Raw genomic sequence first — 17,676 nt, 5'->3', positions numbered from 1 at the left:
AATTCTTTAGAAATGTATCCAAGAGGCTGTGTTTTCTGCCGCAGATGAGCTTAATCACATAAAATGCAACTTTGTGTTTTCGAGTGTAAACGCAGATTGCGCGCCAGACTTAATACAGTCACGTGCTTTGGCAAATGGCAGCCAGATAACCGAGCTCTCTGGAGGTGGCAACTGGGCTCCCGGCCCCTCCGCGCTCCCACGGACGCCGTCCCCCCTCGTCTTGACCCCACTTTTGGTCCTCATGTCCCTCCTGTGAGTCCGTCATGGTGAATGCAGGGAGGGAGGGGTCCTGTCCTCAGCGTCAGCTGAGCAGAGGGCTTGACAGGATGCTGACTCCACCGAGCGCCTGTGGGGTAACCTCGACCTTCTCTGTACCCTGTTTCTGGCATTTGTGTGGATGATTTTTTGGCTACAACGGCTTTGCAGAACCTGCCTGTGACGCAGCAGGATGTGGACCAGCAGACCAGGGGCCCGGGATGGCCTGAAGAGAACTAGCGAGGAGTCGGAGGTGGCCACATGGGCCCCCTGCGGGCTCCCTGAAGCCAAGGTGAAGCCCCAGGCCTGACCCTCCCTGGGGGTGGGGGGCGGGCAGAGATGCCGTGACTCTGGCACGGCCCCTCTCTGGGCACCATTCTTCTGTCCAAGCTCGCGCTGACGTCCTGTAGCCTCAGGACTGGGTGTACAAATACCTGTTCGAGTACCCGTTTTCAGTTCTTTTGGGTGTGTGCCCGGAAGTGGAATTGCTGAATCAAATAGTAATTCTGTGTTTAATTTGTTGAGAAACTGCCGTCCTGTTTTCCGCAGCGGCTGCGCCAATTTACACCCCCCCCCAGCAGTGCACGGGCTCCCTCTTCCCACCTCCTCACCAACACTTGTCATTTCATGTCTTTTTGATGATGGCCATTCTGACAGGTGTGAGGTGACATCTCATTATGGTTTTGATTTGCATTTCCCTGATGATTAGTGGTGTTGAGCATCTTTTCATGTACCTGTCGGCCACTTGTATGTCTTCTCTGGAAAAACGTTTATTCAATTCCTCTGCCCACTTTCTTTTTAATTTTTTTATTTTTTAATAAATTTATTCATTCATTTATTTATTTTTAGCTGTGTTGGGTCTTCATTGCTGCACGGGCTTTCTCTAGTTGCGGCGAGTGGGGCTACTCTTTGTTGCGGTGCGTGGTCTTCTCATTGCGGCGGCTTCTCTTGTTGCGGAGCACGGGCTTTAGGCGCGCGGGCTCAGTAGTTGTGGCTCGCGGGCTCTAGAGCGCAGGCTCAGTAGTTGAGGCGCACGGGCTCAGTAGTTGTGGCTCGCGGGCTCTAGAGCGCAGGCTCGGTAGTTGTGGCTCACGGGCTTAGTTGCTCCGTGACATGTGGGATCTTCCCAGACCAGGGCTCGAACCCGTGTCCCCTGCAGTGGCAGGCGGATTCCCAACGACTGCACCACCAGGGAAGTCCCATTCTGCCCATTTTTAATTGGGTTGTTTGTTTTTTGATGTTGAGTGGTCTGGTTCTGTATTTGTTTTGGGTATTAACCCCTTATAAGATAGTAAATATCTCCTCCCATTCCATAGGTTGTCTTTTTATGTTGCCGATTGTTTCTTCTGCTCTGCAGAAGCTTTTTCTTTGTTTCTTTTTTCATTCAATTTTTAAAGGTTGCACTCCATTTACAAAGTATTGGCTATATTCCCTGTGTTGTACAGTACATCCCTGTAGCTGATCTTCCACCCAGTAGTTTGTACCTTGCACCCTCCCACCCCTGTATTGGACCCCCCCAAAAAAACTACTAGTTTGTTCTTTATATCTCTGAGTTGCAGAAGCTTTTTAGTTTGATGTAATTCCACTTGTTTATTTTTGCTTGTTGCTTGTGCTTTTGGAATCATATCCAAAAAATCGTTGCCAAGACCCATATCAAGGAGGTTTTTCCCTAGAAACACAGAAGTTAAAAATTTTTGATGTAGTCCAATTTATCTATTTTTTCATTTATTGCCTGTGCTTTTGGTATATCTAAGAAATCACTAACAAATTCAGTATCATGATGCCTTCTCCCTGTATTTTCTTCTAAGAGTTTTGTAGTTTTATCTAGTATGTTTAGTTTTTGGTCCATTTTGAGTTAATTTTTGCACATGAAGGTAGGGGCCCAACCTCAGTCTCTTCTCAGAAACTTTTATTATTTTTTTTGCGTTACGTGGGCCTCTCACTGTTGTGGCCTCTCCCGTTGCGGAGCACAGGCTCCGGACGCGCAGGCTCAGCGGCCATGGCTCACGGGCCCAGCCGCTCCGCGGCATGTGGGATCTTCTGAGATCGGGTCACGAACCCGTGTCCCCTGCATTGGCAGGCGGACTCTCAACCACTGCGCCACCAGGGAAGCCCTCAGAAACTTTTTGACAAGGGTTTTGTGGTAGCCATTTGCCAACTGACTTGCTCCCTGAGAACCTAAAATAGAAAGGCTTCCGATCGACTGACCACAGACCCAGCTTTCTTAAGTCCCTGCACACTCACCTGGTGTCCTCAGCCGTCCCTGTCCTGCCCGAGCTCTCAGCCCTGACCATGTTCTCCCCGCTCCTCGGGCACAAAGACAGGACCTAACTCGGCAGGCCTGCAAGTCCTCCCCTGCCACACCCTCTCGGGCCCTCTGTCTGGGACGTCTGTGCGTGGGCCCGCTGCTCCGTGTCCCGCCCCCCACACACGCAGGCCCACACACTGCAGCTGGGGCTTCTTCAGGGAGCAGCCAGGCTCAGGACCCTGAGGTCCTCGGGGAGGGGACCTCAGAGCCGCAGGCCGTGTCCATTCCGCCTCTGGCGCCCCTGCCTGCCCTCCCCCTTCCCAGCTCCGATGCCCAGTGTCCTCACATGGGGGACCTGGATGTGGGGGACAGGGCGTGTGGTGCAGCCTGGACCCTCCCCCATGGCACCTCCCGGCCCCCTGGACGGCCGACTCCTGGTGGCCTCGCCCATGCTGGCAGCCCTTGCTGGGCCTTTTCCCGAAGGGGTGCCAGGCTCTGGACCCTACCAGTCTAAGGACTGGGTCAGGCTCGGCACATCACGCCCTCCCCGACTCCCTCCGTGTTTATCCCCATTCCCTGACCTTCCCGGCCACCACATCTGTGCCCAGGACCCTCGCGTGTCTCTGCCAGAGCCCAGGAACCTCATGTGAACTGCTCATTTGTGTGAGTGCTTGTGAATTTGGTTTTGGCAGGACACGTCTGTGCAGCAAACAATAACATCATATCAGCTAAGTGTGTGGTGATATCGTACATTTTTGCTGGGCCCTTATTATGGGCTGGGTACTTTTGAGATTCATAAGATTAACTCATTTAACCAATAAAACAACCCTAGGAGGTAGGGACTATTGTTCCTCTATTACATCTGAGGAAATGGAGAAACAAAATTAATCCAAAGTTGTAGAGGGAAGGAACGGGGATTCTAACCAGGAGAAGAGGTTCCAGAGGCTCTGGACCAGCCCATGGTACACTACCAGAGTATTTTAGGAAGAATTTAAGGGTTTTAGTGTCTTTCATGTGGAGCTAAGATCTGTATCAAGGCTCTTTCAGAAATGCCGTAATGGAGGCAGATGGAGCCCACAGTTTACATCCTCCCCTCACTGGCCTCGGCTTCCCCACTCGGTCCTGTCCTCCCCACACTGACCTTGGCCTCCCCACTCGGTCCCGTCTTCCCCACACTGACCTTGACCTCCCCACTCGGTCCCGTCTTCCCCACACTGACCTTGACCTGCTCACTCGGTCCCGTCTTCCCCACACTGACCTTGACCTCCCCACTCGGTCCCGTCTTCCCCACACTGACCTTGACCTCCCCACTCGGTCCCGTCTTCCCCACACTGACCTTGACCTCCCCACTCGGTCCCGTCTTCCCCACACTGACCTTGGCCTGCTCACTCGGTCCCGTCTTCCCCACACTGACCTTGGCCTGCTCACCTAGTTCACATTTCTCTCCCTTTTGCCCTAGACTTCAACCCCCAGCACTTTTGGCACTGGAACAGCTTTGGGGACTACGTGCAGTGTGTCCTGGCCTTCACCGGTGTGGCGGGCTGTGTCACCTACCTGTCCATCGACTCGGCCCTTTTCGTGGAGAGCCTGGGCTTCCTGGCCGTGCTGACCGAGGCCATGCTGGGCATGCCGCAGCTCTGCCGCAACCACCGCCACCAGTCAACGGAGGGCATGAGGTAGGGGCGCGGCAGGGACCCGTGCGCAAATCTGCTGCTTCACTTTCAGTTCTGCTGGGAAGCTGCCAGTTCAAGAGCAGTTTCGGGTTAGGACGCTGGTCTTCTGACCTCTTGAGGTGCAAGCAGGTGTGTTCCTGTGCAACAGGTGAGGGGAAGCCGAGACCCTCCCGTGAAGCAGCTCACTGCGGGCCACGGATGGGAGGCGGGGTCCACAGATGTCTCCAGAAGGCAGAAGGTTCCAGTCCTTTAATGTAGGAAACGACGCGGCAGCTTCCTCCCCCTTAGCATCGCCAGTAGCAGGTCTCAGGCACTCCCTGCCGCCCTCAGGCACAGTTCCATTTATGAGGACATCAAACAGCAGAAAATGCTTAGGGATTCACTTAAGCAAGGAGGTGGAAGACCTGTACCATGAAGACTACGGTGAGACACCACCTCTCACCCGTGTGCATGGTGACTGTCAGAAGAACAGAACAGCAAGTGTTGGTAAGGATGTGCAAAAACTGGAATTCTTGTTTTCTGTTGGTGGGAATGCAAAACGGTACAGCTGCTGTGGAAAGCAATATGGCATTTCCTCAAAATATTAAAAATAGAATTACAATGTGACCCAGCAATTCTACTTCTGGGCATATAACCAAGAGAATGGAAAGCAGGGTCTTGAAGAGATATTGTACACCCATGTTCATAACATAACAGCATTATTCATAACAGATAAAACATGGAAGCAGCCCAAGTGTCCATCAGTGGATGAATAGATAAACAAAATGTGGTCTGTTCCTACAATGGAATATTATTCACTCTTAACAGGAAGGAAATGCTGACACAGGTTACTTCATGGAGTCTTGAGGACATGATGCTCAGTGAAATAAGCCAGTCACAAAAGGACAAATACTGTATGGTTCCACTTATATGAGGGACTTAGGGTCATCAGATTCACAGACAGAAAGTGGAACGGTGGTTGCCAGGGGCTGGGAAGAGGGCAGAGTGGGGAGTTGTTGTTTAGTGAGTATTTATCTGTAGTGTTTGTGAGTGGGTCTCTCTTGTGTAGATTTCTTTAGTGAAGTGTAGACACTCTGCCTCCCGTTGTGATATGTTTAATGTAGTATATTTTATATGTGTGATGTTTCCCTCCACTTGTAATTTTCTTAAATATCTCCTCTATTCATATTTAGAACCACATCAGATAATATTATAATTTTTGCTTCAGTCAACATAATGCACAAAACTGAAGAGGAATAGGAATGTCTACTGTGTTTACCCTTATTTTTGCTTATGATATTCTTTCTTCCTTCCTGCTATTCCAAGATACCTTCTTTTCTTGTTTTCGTTTTTTTTTTTTTCCTCTTTTGAGAAACTCCTGTAACTAGCCTTTAAGGGTATTTCAGGTGGTGACAGATTTTTTTACTTTTCCTTCACCTGAGAATGTCTTGATATCCCTTTCATCTCTGAAGGATATTTTTGCCAATATAGAATTCTAGGTTGATAGTTCATTTCTTTTAGCCCTTGAAAAATGTGCCACTTCCTTCTGGCCTCTGTGGCTTCTGATGAGAAACCCACTGTGATTTTTGTTTTCCCCTATAAGTAAGGTGTTACTTTGCTCTAGCTGCTTTTGAGATTTTTTTTTTTTTGTCTTTAGTTTTCAGAAGTTTGACTGTGATGTGTGTCTTGGTGTGGATCTGACCTGTTTGGGATTCACTCAGCTTCTTGAATCCCTAGGGTTATATTTCCTGCTAATTTGGGGAAGTTTTCAGCTGTTATGTCTTTGAGTCCTTTTTCAGTCCTGCCCTTTACCCCTCTTCTCTAGGACTCTGATGATGTGGAATGTTAGGTCATTTGCTATGATTCTTTTGTTAAGATCATTTCTTTTTTTGTTATGATTCACTGGTTCTTTCCAGTGTTCCAGCCACTGTGCTCTGAGAGCCCATTTACTGACTGTTTCCTTTTGGTTGTTGTATTTTTCAATACCGTAAAACTTACATTTGGTTCTTCTTTACATATTTGTTTCTTTTGTGAAGCTTTTTGTTTGTTTGCTGAGACTCTATTTTTTCATTTGTTTCAAGCATATTCATAATTGCGCATTGAAGCAGTTTTAAAGTGGCTGTTTGAAAATCTTTGCTTTTTCGCACAGTTTTGGCATCTAAACACTGTCTTTTTTTAATTCTGTTTGAGATCGTCCTGGTTCTTGATATGACAGATGATTTCCAGTTTAAACCTGGACATTTCCATGTTATTTATAAGACTCTGGGTCTTACTTAGACCTTTGGTTTTGCCTGGCTTTCTTGACACTACCCTGGCGGTAGGATTGGGACGCCTGGCAGGAGTAAAAGTCTAGGATTTCCACCCTCCTCTGCTATCACGGGTGGTGGCGGCGCTGCCTTTTTTTTCTGTTTTGTCTGGAGTAGGGCAGTTATTGGCTAAAAGTTGCCTGTTGTGCCAGGCTGCACCCTTCCTGGTCTTTTGCACAGAGAGCAGCCTGTTCTTGGGGCCTTCTGGCATTTCCTGCTTCTTCAGCTCCAAGTCTGGGATTCCTGTGGCCTTCTCCCCACCTTTGAGAGTCTTGTGTTTCTGTGTAATGACCAGGGTGTATAGGGGAGGAACAGGGAGACGATTCTGTCTTCCAAGAAGCTGAAGTTTGTGTCACACCTGATTTTAACTAACCCTTTTTGTGTGCGATACTCTTATCTTGGGTACGGGACACATGACTGCAGCTGTCTTTTAGGCTGACCTCCTAAACCCCCCTTTATTTGACCACTGTCTCCATGTTTCTCCAGAAACATCTTTGCCATCTGACAGGGATGCGCTGATGTTTTCATTGGCCCACAGCTCATCTCCTTGACTGACAGCCTTGAAGGCAAGGACTGTATCCCGTTTATTTCTTTCCCCAACATCTGACAACATGCTTGGAAAATTACAGCAGTTCAGTTCAGTAAATATTTATTGAATGAACTCATGAAGGACTAAAATAGGTGATTCTCTAAATCACTTTCGGGAAATAGGAGAACACTTGGGGAAGCAGGCATGAATGTGGAAGATTTACCAGTGTGGGTACCTAGCTGATCGGGCTAATTCTTGGAGAATTTGTGCACAACAGCAAAAGCTGCAGAAGGCCCCAGTGGGAATTGTGTCCCTGGTGGGGCTGCAGTGACTCATCCAGCAAAGGCAGTGTTGGAAAGACGCCAGGCCGGACCATGGAGGTCTGTGCTGCTCTGTAGAAGCGCAGCCATGGGCGTGGCCGTCCCACTTCCTGTCTCAGGGTGACCTCGGGAGTGACAGGATGCGCAGAAGGCCCTGGTACCTGGGGCGTTTGACCTGAAAAGAGGAAGCCCTGTGTGAGGGCCGGGTGGTGCACACGCTCCTGAGATTCTGACTTTAGGGCGTAAAGGATGTGTGTGGTCGTCAGCCTTCGGTGACCGCAGCCCCTCTCCCCCAGTGCCCCTCCCCCCCACAGCCCACCCGCCTGCCTGGCACTGGGTAAAGGAGACAGGAGGCAAAGGCGGAAGGGAAGGGAAGGGAAGGACCCTGCAGTCACTGCCGTGAGCAGGTCTGGCGAGAAGGCCCGGCCGCGCCGGGACGAAGACCTGCTCCATGCCAACCGGCAGGGCCCGAGCAGGGCCCGGAGCCGGCGGAGGGGGGCCAGTCTCTGTCACGGACACGCACACGGGCCGCTAATGCAATCAGCTTGGAGTGCAGGGTCCTCTCAAGAGCCACTCATCCTCGTTAAGAAGACTAACCTAATCGTGGCCCCTGCCGCCCAGAGGCGGGCTCTGGGTGGAGGTGTAATTAGGTTAGGGGCCTGTTCAGTGTTGCTGTCGTGTCCACTGAGCTGCAGGATGCCCTGGCAGGGCTCCGTGGGTGGGTCTGCAGGGCCAGGCCGCTGGGGGCCAGCTGGGCCCTGAGCCGAGGTCCTGCCCTCTGCACGTGGTGTGGGGTGGTGTGCCCTGCAGGTGACCGGAGGTGATGGGAGGGTCACAGGTTCTCTGCTCAGCTGGAGTTAACAGAGAGGTGACCTTGCTCTGTGTGTATTTAAAGGGCCAACACCCTTTTTCTTAGCGGTGAGCACAGACCAAGTGCTGGGAGAGAGAGTGAGTGCAGGGCTGGAGCCTGGTTACAGTTTTGTTTCGGTTCAGCCCAGGTTCAGACCAGAACTTGCCCTGACACGGGACACCCCGGCCGGCTGCGTGGTCAGCCCCCCTCGGCGTGGACACAGGAGCCTCCTGAGGTTGGCTGCTCCCGTCCCAAGCAGAGGACCAGAGGCCTTCCTCCCTCTCCTGCACCCAGGCCTGGACTCAGGACGTGGTCTCAGGGCTGCCTCTGCCCCTCGTCCCCACTTCCCAGCAGCCGCTCTGCGTGGCCTGACCCAGCATCCTCAGGCATCCATCCAGGGAGCCCGCCGGGAGGGCTGCTTCATCCCCTGACCTTCTCTATGATGGAGAAGCCCTGGACCCGCTGGGATTTGGGATTCTCAAAGCCCTGTGGTCAAGGCCACCACAGATCTGCTGCGGGACACTGAGCCTCAACTTGCTTCAGGCAGAAGACCGTCAGGAAGTGTAAGGAGGGAAGGGGCTGTGAGGTCCTATCTGAGGCCAACGTCGTCTCCTGCGGACCTGCTGGAAGGTCTACCCGTGGACGCGTTTATAGAGGGTGTGAGCCCACGCACACAGGTGTGTGCACACTCACGCAACTCACACACGCACACGTGTGCACACGCTCACATGCACACACTTGCACAAATGCAGATTCTCAAACATGCATACATGCACACACTCATTTTCACACACGTACATTTCTTGGAGGAAATGCAAGAGATACTTGATGATTTCCCTTTACAAAATGTTAAGTGACTGTTGCTTCTGAACCAGTAATAGAAAGTGATGCAGCTTTTGAAATCATGTTACTAATTAGTGCAGAAGTTCCCTCCTCCTTCCTCCGCGTTCTGCCGGATCGGAAGATGTTCCCCAACAAGTAATTACTGGAGAGCCTGGGGGCGGGTGGGACGGGAAGAGGAGGCCAGCTGTGGGGAAAACCAGCGGGGGAACGGTTACGATCGAGGACGGGGAGGGGCAGGCGGGAAGCCCAGGGACGAGCAGGGGTCGCGAGAGGAGGGCGCGTGCGCGTGCATGTGCGTGTGTGTGTGTGTGTGTCCCCCGCGGCCGCCGTGGTGTGGTGGGGATGCTGAGTTGCAGCAGCAGCTGGGGCCGCCCCAGCCCGCTGCCTCATCCCAGCGGGGACACTTCCTGCCTTGACAGGCAGCGTCCGGGAAGTGTCCACCTGCTCCGCCTCCAGCGTTGCCCTTGAACCTGGAGCGCGGCGCCTGGAGCCTTGGCTGCTCGGGTACCAGGGCGGCGTCTCCGCCGGGGGCCGCGCGTACGTCACTCCTCAGCCCCCCACGCATCTTCCTCTGTCGTCCTTGACACGTAACAAGCCCCCAATGCTGTGAGAGGAGAATGCCACGCACGACGCATGTGGTAACAGTGCACGTGTGGGCTCCCACACACGCTTCTCCGCCACAGTACACACGCGCACACGCCACACACCCCTGCACATGTGCGCACACGCCACACCCAGGGTCCAGTCGATGGACGAGGAGGGCTGGAATTAGAATTCAGCAAAAGCCCTGGAACTTTAAAAAAAAAATAACTTCATTGAGATTGTAACCTATCACACCATCGCCATTTAAAGTACGCAATTCAGTGGATTTTAGGACTTTCACAGAGCTGTGCAGCCATGACCACAATCTGATTTTAGGACATTTTCGTCCCCCAGAAAACAGTCTCATCCCCATTAGTGCTCCCCACGTCCCCCACCCTCGCTGCCAGGCCTGGGCAACCACTGGTCTGCTTTCTGCCTCTGCGGCTCTGTCTGCTCTGGGCACGTCACGTAAATGGAATCAGACGACACGAGGTCCTTCGCTGCTTTCGCTCTGCATAATGTTCCCAAGGTCCGTCCACGTACGATGTGTCAGTGTCCACCGTTTCTCAGGTTGAATAATATCTCAGCGTACGGACAGAGCAGGTTGTGCTTAGTTGTTCTTCAGCTGGTAGACGTTTGGGTTCGACATCTTTTTGGCTGTTGTGAACAGTGCTTCTGTGAACATTTGTGTACCAGTTTCTGTGTGGACATATGTTTTCCTTTGTCTTGGAATACACCTAGCAGTGGAATTGCTGAGTTGGTGGCTGCACCATTTTCCGTTCCCACCAGGGCTGTTCGGGGGTTCTGGCTTTTCCACACCCTCACCAACGCTTGTTACCTGACCTCTTGATTGTAGCCATCCTCGTGGGTGTGAATTGGGATCTCCTGGGGCTTTGATTTGCATTTCTCTGGTGACTAATGACACCAAACACCTTTTCCTGTGATTATTGGCCATTTGTGCGTCTTCTTTAGAGAAAGGTCTATCCAGATTCTTTGCCCATTTAAAAATTTGGTTATTTGTCTTTCATTATTGAGTTGTAGAGATCTTTAACTGTTCTTACCAGATATATCATTTGCAAATATCTTCTCCCATTGTATGCTGTCTTTTCACATTGCCGCACAAAAGATTTGACTTTGATGAAGCCCAGTGTATCTTTTTAAAAAATTGCTATGCTTTGGATGTCACACCCAAAAACCACTGTTTCTTGTGACCCACGGTCACAAAGACCTACTCCTGTGGGATGTGTTCTGGGTAGGGTTTGAATTTCGGGGAGCTTTGGATAGGCGGACAGGAGGGTAGGTGTGGCCTGGGCCGGGAGGTGGGACTGAGGCGCAGCCGGGGAGGTGTGTGGGCTGCTGGCGGGGCCGGGGTAGGTGCAGGGGTGAGGCTCTCACCTCGTGGGCACTGGCCAGGCGGAGGCTTTCTGGACAGCCGGATGGGGCAAGGATGAGGTGAGAGGTATTTTAGGAATAGTCATCTGCCTGCTCACTTTGGGAGGAAAAATGCTGGAGCCAAGAATGAGGTAACGGGGGCCCGGATTAAAATAGCAGGAGGGCGGGGAGGGCCAGGCACTTCAGGCAGCAGCTGGGGTGGGCATCAGTGTGAGGAGGGACCTAGAAAAAGGAACCCAGCTTCCAGGCGCCCCTGAGCTGGAGGAATGCAGCCTGGGGACAATCTCCCCTCCCACCCAGACGGGCTTCTGCAAGGTTCTGAGAGCCCTGCGCCCCCGGCATCATCGGAGCCCTGGGCCAGCTGAGCCCTCTGTCGAGGAGGGGTCTTCCTGGAGACCCAGCCGTGCGCAGCCGGCGAGTTCCGGACGTGGTGTCCACGAGGATGTCCCTGGCCTGCTGGCCGGTGGTAGCCAAGCCTCGGGGCTCGCCCCGCCCGATAGCTGTTGAGGGTAAAGGATGACCTAACACCCGTGTGGGGAGAATGGGCCTGGGCTCGGCACACGTCCACAGGGCACCGCAGGGTCTGGGGTGACCAGAGGGTGCGAGGCACGAACTTGTATGTCCAGAGCGCACTGCACGAGGCTCACATCGCTCAGGCTGGCACTGGTCTTCTGCTCAGACGGGCCGGGAGCAGCTTGATTAATATTTGCCCCGGGCCCTCGACACGTGGGGCTGGTGGTGGGGCCTGTCGGATTCCTGCCCCCGGGGCGAGAGCCGACTGGGGGCCAGGCCCGGGGAGGTGCCTAGGCAGCTAAAAATGTTGTGTGCGTCAGGCAGGGCCCAGCTCTCTGCAATGACCTCATGTCTCCACTTGCGGGGTGAAGGTGCACCTGTGCCTTCAGGGCCCAGAGGGACACCAGCCTCCGACAGGCTCCAGCTGTGCCTTCTGCCGTCCCCTCCGCAGCCCTTCCCACAGTGCGAGGCACTCGCTGTGTGCCCTTGGGCGAGCCACCCGACTTCTCTGTGCCTCAGCCTCTCCTCCATAAAAGGGGCCGCACAGGCCACTCCGTGTTGTTTGTTTTTGGAGGGAGGGTCGTTGGGTCTCCTATTAAGTTTGGGTATCTCTGGGGGAGACTGTGCCTCAGCTCTTAATTCTGTAAAATGGAACTAGACTCATGTATGACTCGTTGGTTCTCTTCCTGTCTTCATGGCCTTTTGCAGAAATAGCGGTTGCTTGTCAGAGCTTCTCCTTGAAATGCTTGCTCTGTGGGTGTGCGTTTTCCTTTGAAATGGAGGTGCTCCGAGCTGTGGAAAGCTGTGAGCAGCCTTGCTGGCAGGCCGGGCATCTCCGTAGCTCAGATGGGTGGACCTTGGCTCCGGTCTGCCCAGGTGCCCGCAGCCTCCTGGTGCCACCCAGCCACACTGCTGCCCAGTCCCCCGCCGCACACCACTCCCGCCACAGCTGTCACTCTGGTGCGTTTCTCCACCGCGTCATGTGCATCTCCCTCCCGCCCAGCCTCTGCAACCCCCCCGGGGTTCTACATGTGCAGGTTGACCCAAGCCGCTGCTGGGCAGCCCCTGTGCTCCCACCTGCTGCTCTTTCCAGATACCGCTGTGGGCGGCCCCTGTCCCATCCCCTGTGTCCCTGGGCCGTGATGCAGAGTCACCTATAGGCCATTTGTCACACCACTAATTCACTCTAAAATTCCGAGTTGGTGCACCAGAGCAGGACAGAATTCAGACGGAGAGAGAGGCACAACTTTGCGGCAACAGGTGCCACGTAGAAGAGACGACAGCAACGAGGCATTCTCCCTGCTGCTACTCAGCCAGTGTCCAGGGTCTACTAGGTCAGGTGTCCACAGGGACCAGTCAGCAAAGGCCAGCAAAACTCGGGACGGGGCACAGGGTGGCCAGTGACGGGATGCTACTAATCTCAGATCTTTTCCATGAAGGGCCCGTCTTTCCCCTTGGGTGCAGCTACAGATCTGGACAGGACGGATGGAGCAGCTCTGGGTGCTGGAGCAGACGGATTGCGGGAGGAAGTGTGAATGACATGAGACGTTTTGTTTTTTCACACCTGCCAGCCTGGACTCCAGCACAGCCCCAAGTCCAGAGCGGTGTGCTGGGTAGAAAGCTCCGAGAGAAGCCGCTCTGCCTGGTCTGAGGAGCAGGAAGGGCCCTCCTCCAGGACCCGCGGGGCAGACCACCACCCAAGTCCCAGCCTGGCCACCGAGGGCTGCCCACACGGTGCAGATACAAATAGCGCCGCAGTGGTTTTGAAAACTGAACTGAAATTGAGCCGTAGCCCCTGAAAACCAGCCAGAACTTGCAGCTTGAACTTAACCATGTCGGTTCCCTGGTAGAACATAAAAAACGACATTCTCCACAGGATTGAAGCAAGACAGAGTCTCCTTACGTAATGTTAAAAACGTCTAGGATATAAACCAAAATTACTCACCATGAAGAGTAGGAAAATCTCAGCAATTCTCAAAAGACAATCAACAGACAACAAAGAATCGAAAAGCAGTCAACTAAGGTGACACAGATACCGGAATTATCAGATTTTAAAGGTACTAGTATAACTATGCTCTAAAGAGCAACAGCAGACACTCTTTAAATCAGTGCAAAGATAGACCATCTCAGGAGAGAAATAAAGGCTATAAGAAAAGCCAACTCGAAATTTTTAAATTGAAAAATACAGTAGCTAAATAAAAACTACACTTCAGTAGTTCAGTAGTAGAACGGTGATGACAGAGGACGAAGTAATGAACTTGAAGATCAATAAAAGTCATCCATTCTGAACAGCAGAAAAAAAATCGGGGGAAAAAAAGAGAATAGACTCAGGGACAGCACCATGAAATCTAACATTCGTGTCACCTGAGACCACAGGAGAGGGGAAGAGTGGTGCAGAAAAGAATGCTGGAGAAATAATGGCTGAAGACTTCCCAAATTTGATGCAAGATCAACGTACAGATTTAAGATATTCAGCAAGTCCCAAACATGCATTACATCACAAACTGCTAAAAACCAAAGTCAAATAAATGTTGAAAGCCAGAGAAAAAGGACTGATGATATATAACAACCTGGGTTTTTAAATGCAGAGTTAGTTATCAGCTAATTAAAAACAAAAGTCTTTAAACGCCATGTGAGTCAACACAACAAGCCAAGTGAGACGCACTGGGCTGTTCAGACAGGTGGGCCGGCTGCAGGGTCGACGGGAACCAGCCTTCTGGGCCTCCCCGAGCCCTGAGTCATTCTCCTGATTAAGGATCATGGAAGCCTCCAGACGCTGTGGGTGCAGGTCAGGCGAGCTGTTCACTTCCTGTCCCGGTTCTGCACGGTCGGGCTGACACTCCGGTGGGCAGAGGAGGGGACATGGACATCCCTGCACTGGGCCATGGGCCCCTTGCCTGGTTTTACTGATAAGAGCTGACCTAGGGTCGGAGGCCTCCCAGCTCTGGGGTGAACTGGGGCCACCTCAGGGGCACAAAGTGCCCGTCCTGCCTGTGGCACAGATGGCTCCCAGCCTGCTGTCATCCTGTCCCTGAGGGTCCTCACCTCCTCCCCGTGACAGGCAGCCCCCCGCCTCAAACCGTGGTCTGGTTTAGTGAGCCATGTAGTGTGCGCCTGCTGTGGAAGTGGGTCTGATTTAAACACTTTATGCAGGAAAACATGATGGTGCTGATGCCCGTTACCTGGCAAGCCAGATGTTAGATGCTGTGTGTGGAGAGGTGTGTGCAGACCTGAGCGATAGATGACACGGGGCCACTCTGTGCCACACGGACCAATCTGAGACTTTGGGAGTGGCACCGATGACCAGGATTGGAATCGCCCTCAGGCTGTCTTTTGAGTGAGGGGCCTGGCCAGGGGGGGGTGGGCGGGATTCCTGGGAGAAGCCCGCATCACCCTGCTTCTCCCGGCAGCCTCTGGTTTCCTGCTCAGCACCCCTGGGTGCAGGTGTGTGAGGCAGAGGGCTGCCCCTCCCAGGCCAGTTCTCATGCTGCAGGGTCAGCCTGTGGAACGTGGTGTGAGGAGGTGGCGGTCTTCCCTCTCCCGTCCGAGGCCACAGCATGTCGCCCGAGGGACACACACCTGATGTGCCTGCAGCCAGGAAGGATGGGACGTTTGTGAGGCCGTGTGGGCTCGGCCCCTGTGCCGGCCCCTCCCCTGCTCTGGAGAGCTGAGGCTGCTCCTGCCGAAGGGCCTTCCTGTCTCTGCGGCCATGCACGCGGTGGCTTCATGGACAGGACAGGAGGGATGGGAGGGTGGGCCGAGGCCTGGCATGTCCCCCGGCCCCTGGATTATGACCCCTGCCCACTGGGTTATGTCCCCCGACCCCGGGGTCGTGACCCCTGACCACCGTTTATGTCTCCACAGCATCACGATGGTCCTCATGTGGACGAGTGGCGACACCTTCAAGACGGCCTACTTCCTGCTGAACGGCGCGCCCCTGCAGTTCTCAGTGTGCGGGCTGCTGCAGATGCTGGTGGACCTGGCCATCCTGGGGCAGGCCTATGTGTTCACCCGCCGCCCTCTGAAGCCGGCCCCCCACGCGGCGCACCCCGCCAGCGCCAAGGCCCTCTGAGGCAGCCGGGAGGAGGAGGATGCAGGACCACGGGCCGTGGGCTCCGGCCCGGCCACCTGTCCTCCCCGAGTGGGGCAGGTGGGTGCTGCGGCCCCAAGACAGGGTCCCACCCACTGGGATCTTGCTCAGCTTCTGTGGCTCTCGGGGGGTGATGGCAGCCTGGGTGCCGACACTGTGCTCTGTTATCTAGGACTTGTGTGAGCAGGTTTTCCCCCCAGGCTGGGCGCCTGCTGTTCTCAAGGTGACAGAAAAGCAGGTCTCTCCCACTTTGGCTCAAAATACTGCTGGCTGGAGCCTGGGTCATGTTCACATACCAGGAGGAGGCCACCCTGGGCCCTGCAGGACCGAGGACCTCAGGAAACCTCCACATCTCAGCCCCCGTGGCCTTGACATGGCTGATGGGGCTGAGGGGGCCTGCAGCTGGGCTGGGGAGCCCCAAGATGGGCGAGACAGGGGGCAGGAGTGACAAACGGCAGCAGGAGAGCCCAGGTCCCAGCCCACGGAGCCCGCAGCCTCAGACTGGCTGGGGGTGACTCACGGCAGGGTCGGGTCCGGGACACGGGGGGATGAGGTACCAAAGCATCACAGGGCTCTGGTTGTGAAACCCTAGGTGGGTACCTTTCCAGGGCCCCCAGTGGCCTTGCTGCTCTGCTGGTCCCTCCTGGGCAGGCTGCTGTGGACCCACCGTCTCCAGCCAGGCTCCGGCCAGTGTGAGTCCCGGGGTGTTAGGAGCGGGGCCTGGGTTCTCTGTGGGTGCTGGGGCATGGCAGGTGCAGCAGCCCCCGGGGCTGCCTGGGAAGGGCGAGGGCCCGGGCCTGGGGCCGGTCAGACCCACTGCCCATCCCCACAGAGGGCTACCGCACAGGCATCCCTTTCCTCTGGGAATCGTGTGCTTGCAGATACGGCCTTATGTGTCTGTCTTCCAGGCCTGGAGATGCCTGCGGGTCCGGGCAGGGGACAGCAAGGCAGGTGTCCCCCATGCTGTGCAGGGCATCCCTGCCGCCCGCCTCTTCCTGTGCAGCCCTCCGCATCCGCTGTGCCTGGTGGTGGTGGTGGGGCTGCTGGTCTGACATTGGTCCCCTTCGGTTTACACGAGCATCTCAGCCGTGCCCAGCGGCCCTGCTCCAACTCCGGGCCCTGCAGGCCAAGTGTTTAGATGCTTCCACACGGCTCCCGCAGGCGCTTTCCCTTCCCCCAGGCAGAGGGGTGGCTCTGTAATGTCCACGGTCCTGGGGCTGGTGCCAAAGCTGCAGCATCTGCCGTGGCCAGTGGAAGGTGTGCGGAGCCGTTTCCTCCTCCTCCTGAGTTTTCCTCAAAAACTCCTGAATGTTTGAGGATTCTGCTTAGTTCTCTGGCCTGCAAGATGCTTTGAAAACGTTTATTTTTTAAAAATGAAAGGAGATGTCTGTAGCAGTCATTGCCTCCAAATTAAAACATTACCAGTTGCAGGGGTGACCTACATGCCTTGTGTGGGAGCACTGGTGATTCTGTCAGGGTGGCTTTAATTCAATAAACTGCTCGCGGATCCAGTGTGGCCTTGTGAGTGGAGTCGGAGTGGGGGGTCCAGGGCAGAGTAAAGGACCGGTCTCATCCTCGTTCACCTCAGGGGACCCCAGGGAAAGGCTGGGCCAGCGTCTCCTCCTTGGGGGACAGTTCTGGCCCCTGTGAGACGGGGGCTGCTCCCTCAGGCCCCCGGGGACAGTGACCGCCCTGTGCCAGCAGGGCCAGGCAGGGGGAGGTGGTGGCGCCCTGGTCTCTGCCAGTTCACACAGTTCCCTTAACAACGGGATGCCTCAAAAGGTTGCGGAGTGTCTCCTTTAAAGGCCAAAAGAAGTGTTTCGAGGAAAACCGGTAATTCTGTATAGCAAGTAGGGTTGGATCCCTTTGTACCGAGCAGTTTTTTTTTTCACGGAGAGTATTTATGCTGAGAGCAAGACCAAAAAAATCAACAAAGGTCGAAATACAAGGAAGTGATATATTTTAAGTTTTTTCAGTGAGTCACCCCAGCCTGTAGCGCTGGCCTCGGAGAGTCTGAGTGAGCTGATCAAAGGTGGTGACATCCGGTGTGGCCGCCCCAGGCAGCAGGGAGCCTCGGTGTGGACCCTGGAGCCCAT

General features: G+C 54.3%; 1 protein-coding gene across 3 annotated transcripts in view; it reads left to right on the top strand.

The window, feature by feature from the left end:
• Nucleotides 1–17,092, top strand: part of SLC66A2 (solute carrier family 66 member 2) — a 48,610-nt gene extending 31,518 nt beyond the window's left edge. For 2 of the 3 annotated variants that reach the window (XM_082641745.1, XM_082641744.1), the window contains 2 exons: nucleotides 3,963–4,179; nucleotides 15,355–17,092. In XM_082641745.1, the coding sequence (XP_082497871.1) occupies nucleotides 3,963–4,179; nucleotides 15,355–15,562 (425 nt within the window). In that variant the 3' untranslated portion in view covers nucleotides 15,563–17,092. The remainder of the gene's footprint in view (nucleotides 1–3,962; nucleotides 4,180–15,354) is intronic. The other variant, XM_082641746.1, reaches the window with a different exon arrangement.
• Nucleotides 17,093–17,676: the final 584 nt, after the last annotated feature.

Source organism: Mesoplodon mirus (genome assembly GCF_964341445.2).
Source record: "Mesoplodon mirus genome assembly, chromosome: 13".
NCBI lineage: Eukaryota > Metazoa > Chordata > Mammalia > Artiodactyla > Ziphiidae > Mesoplodon > Mesoplodon mirus.
Note: the sequence above shows the minus strand (reverse complement) of the source record. Positions and strands in the feature narration are given on the sequence as shown.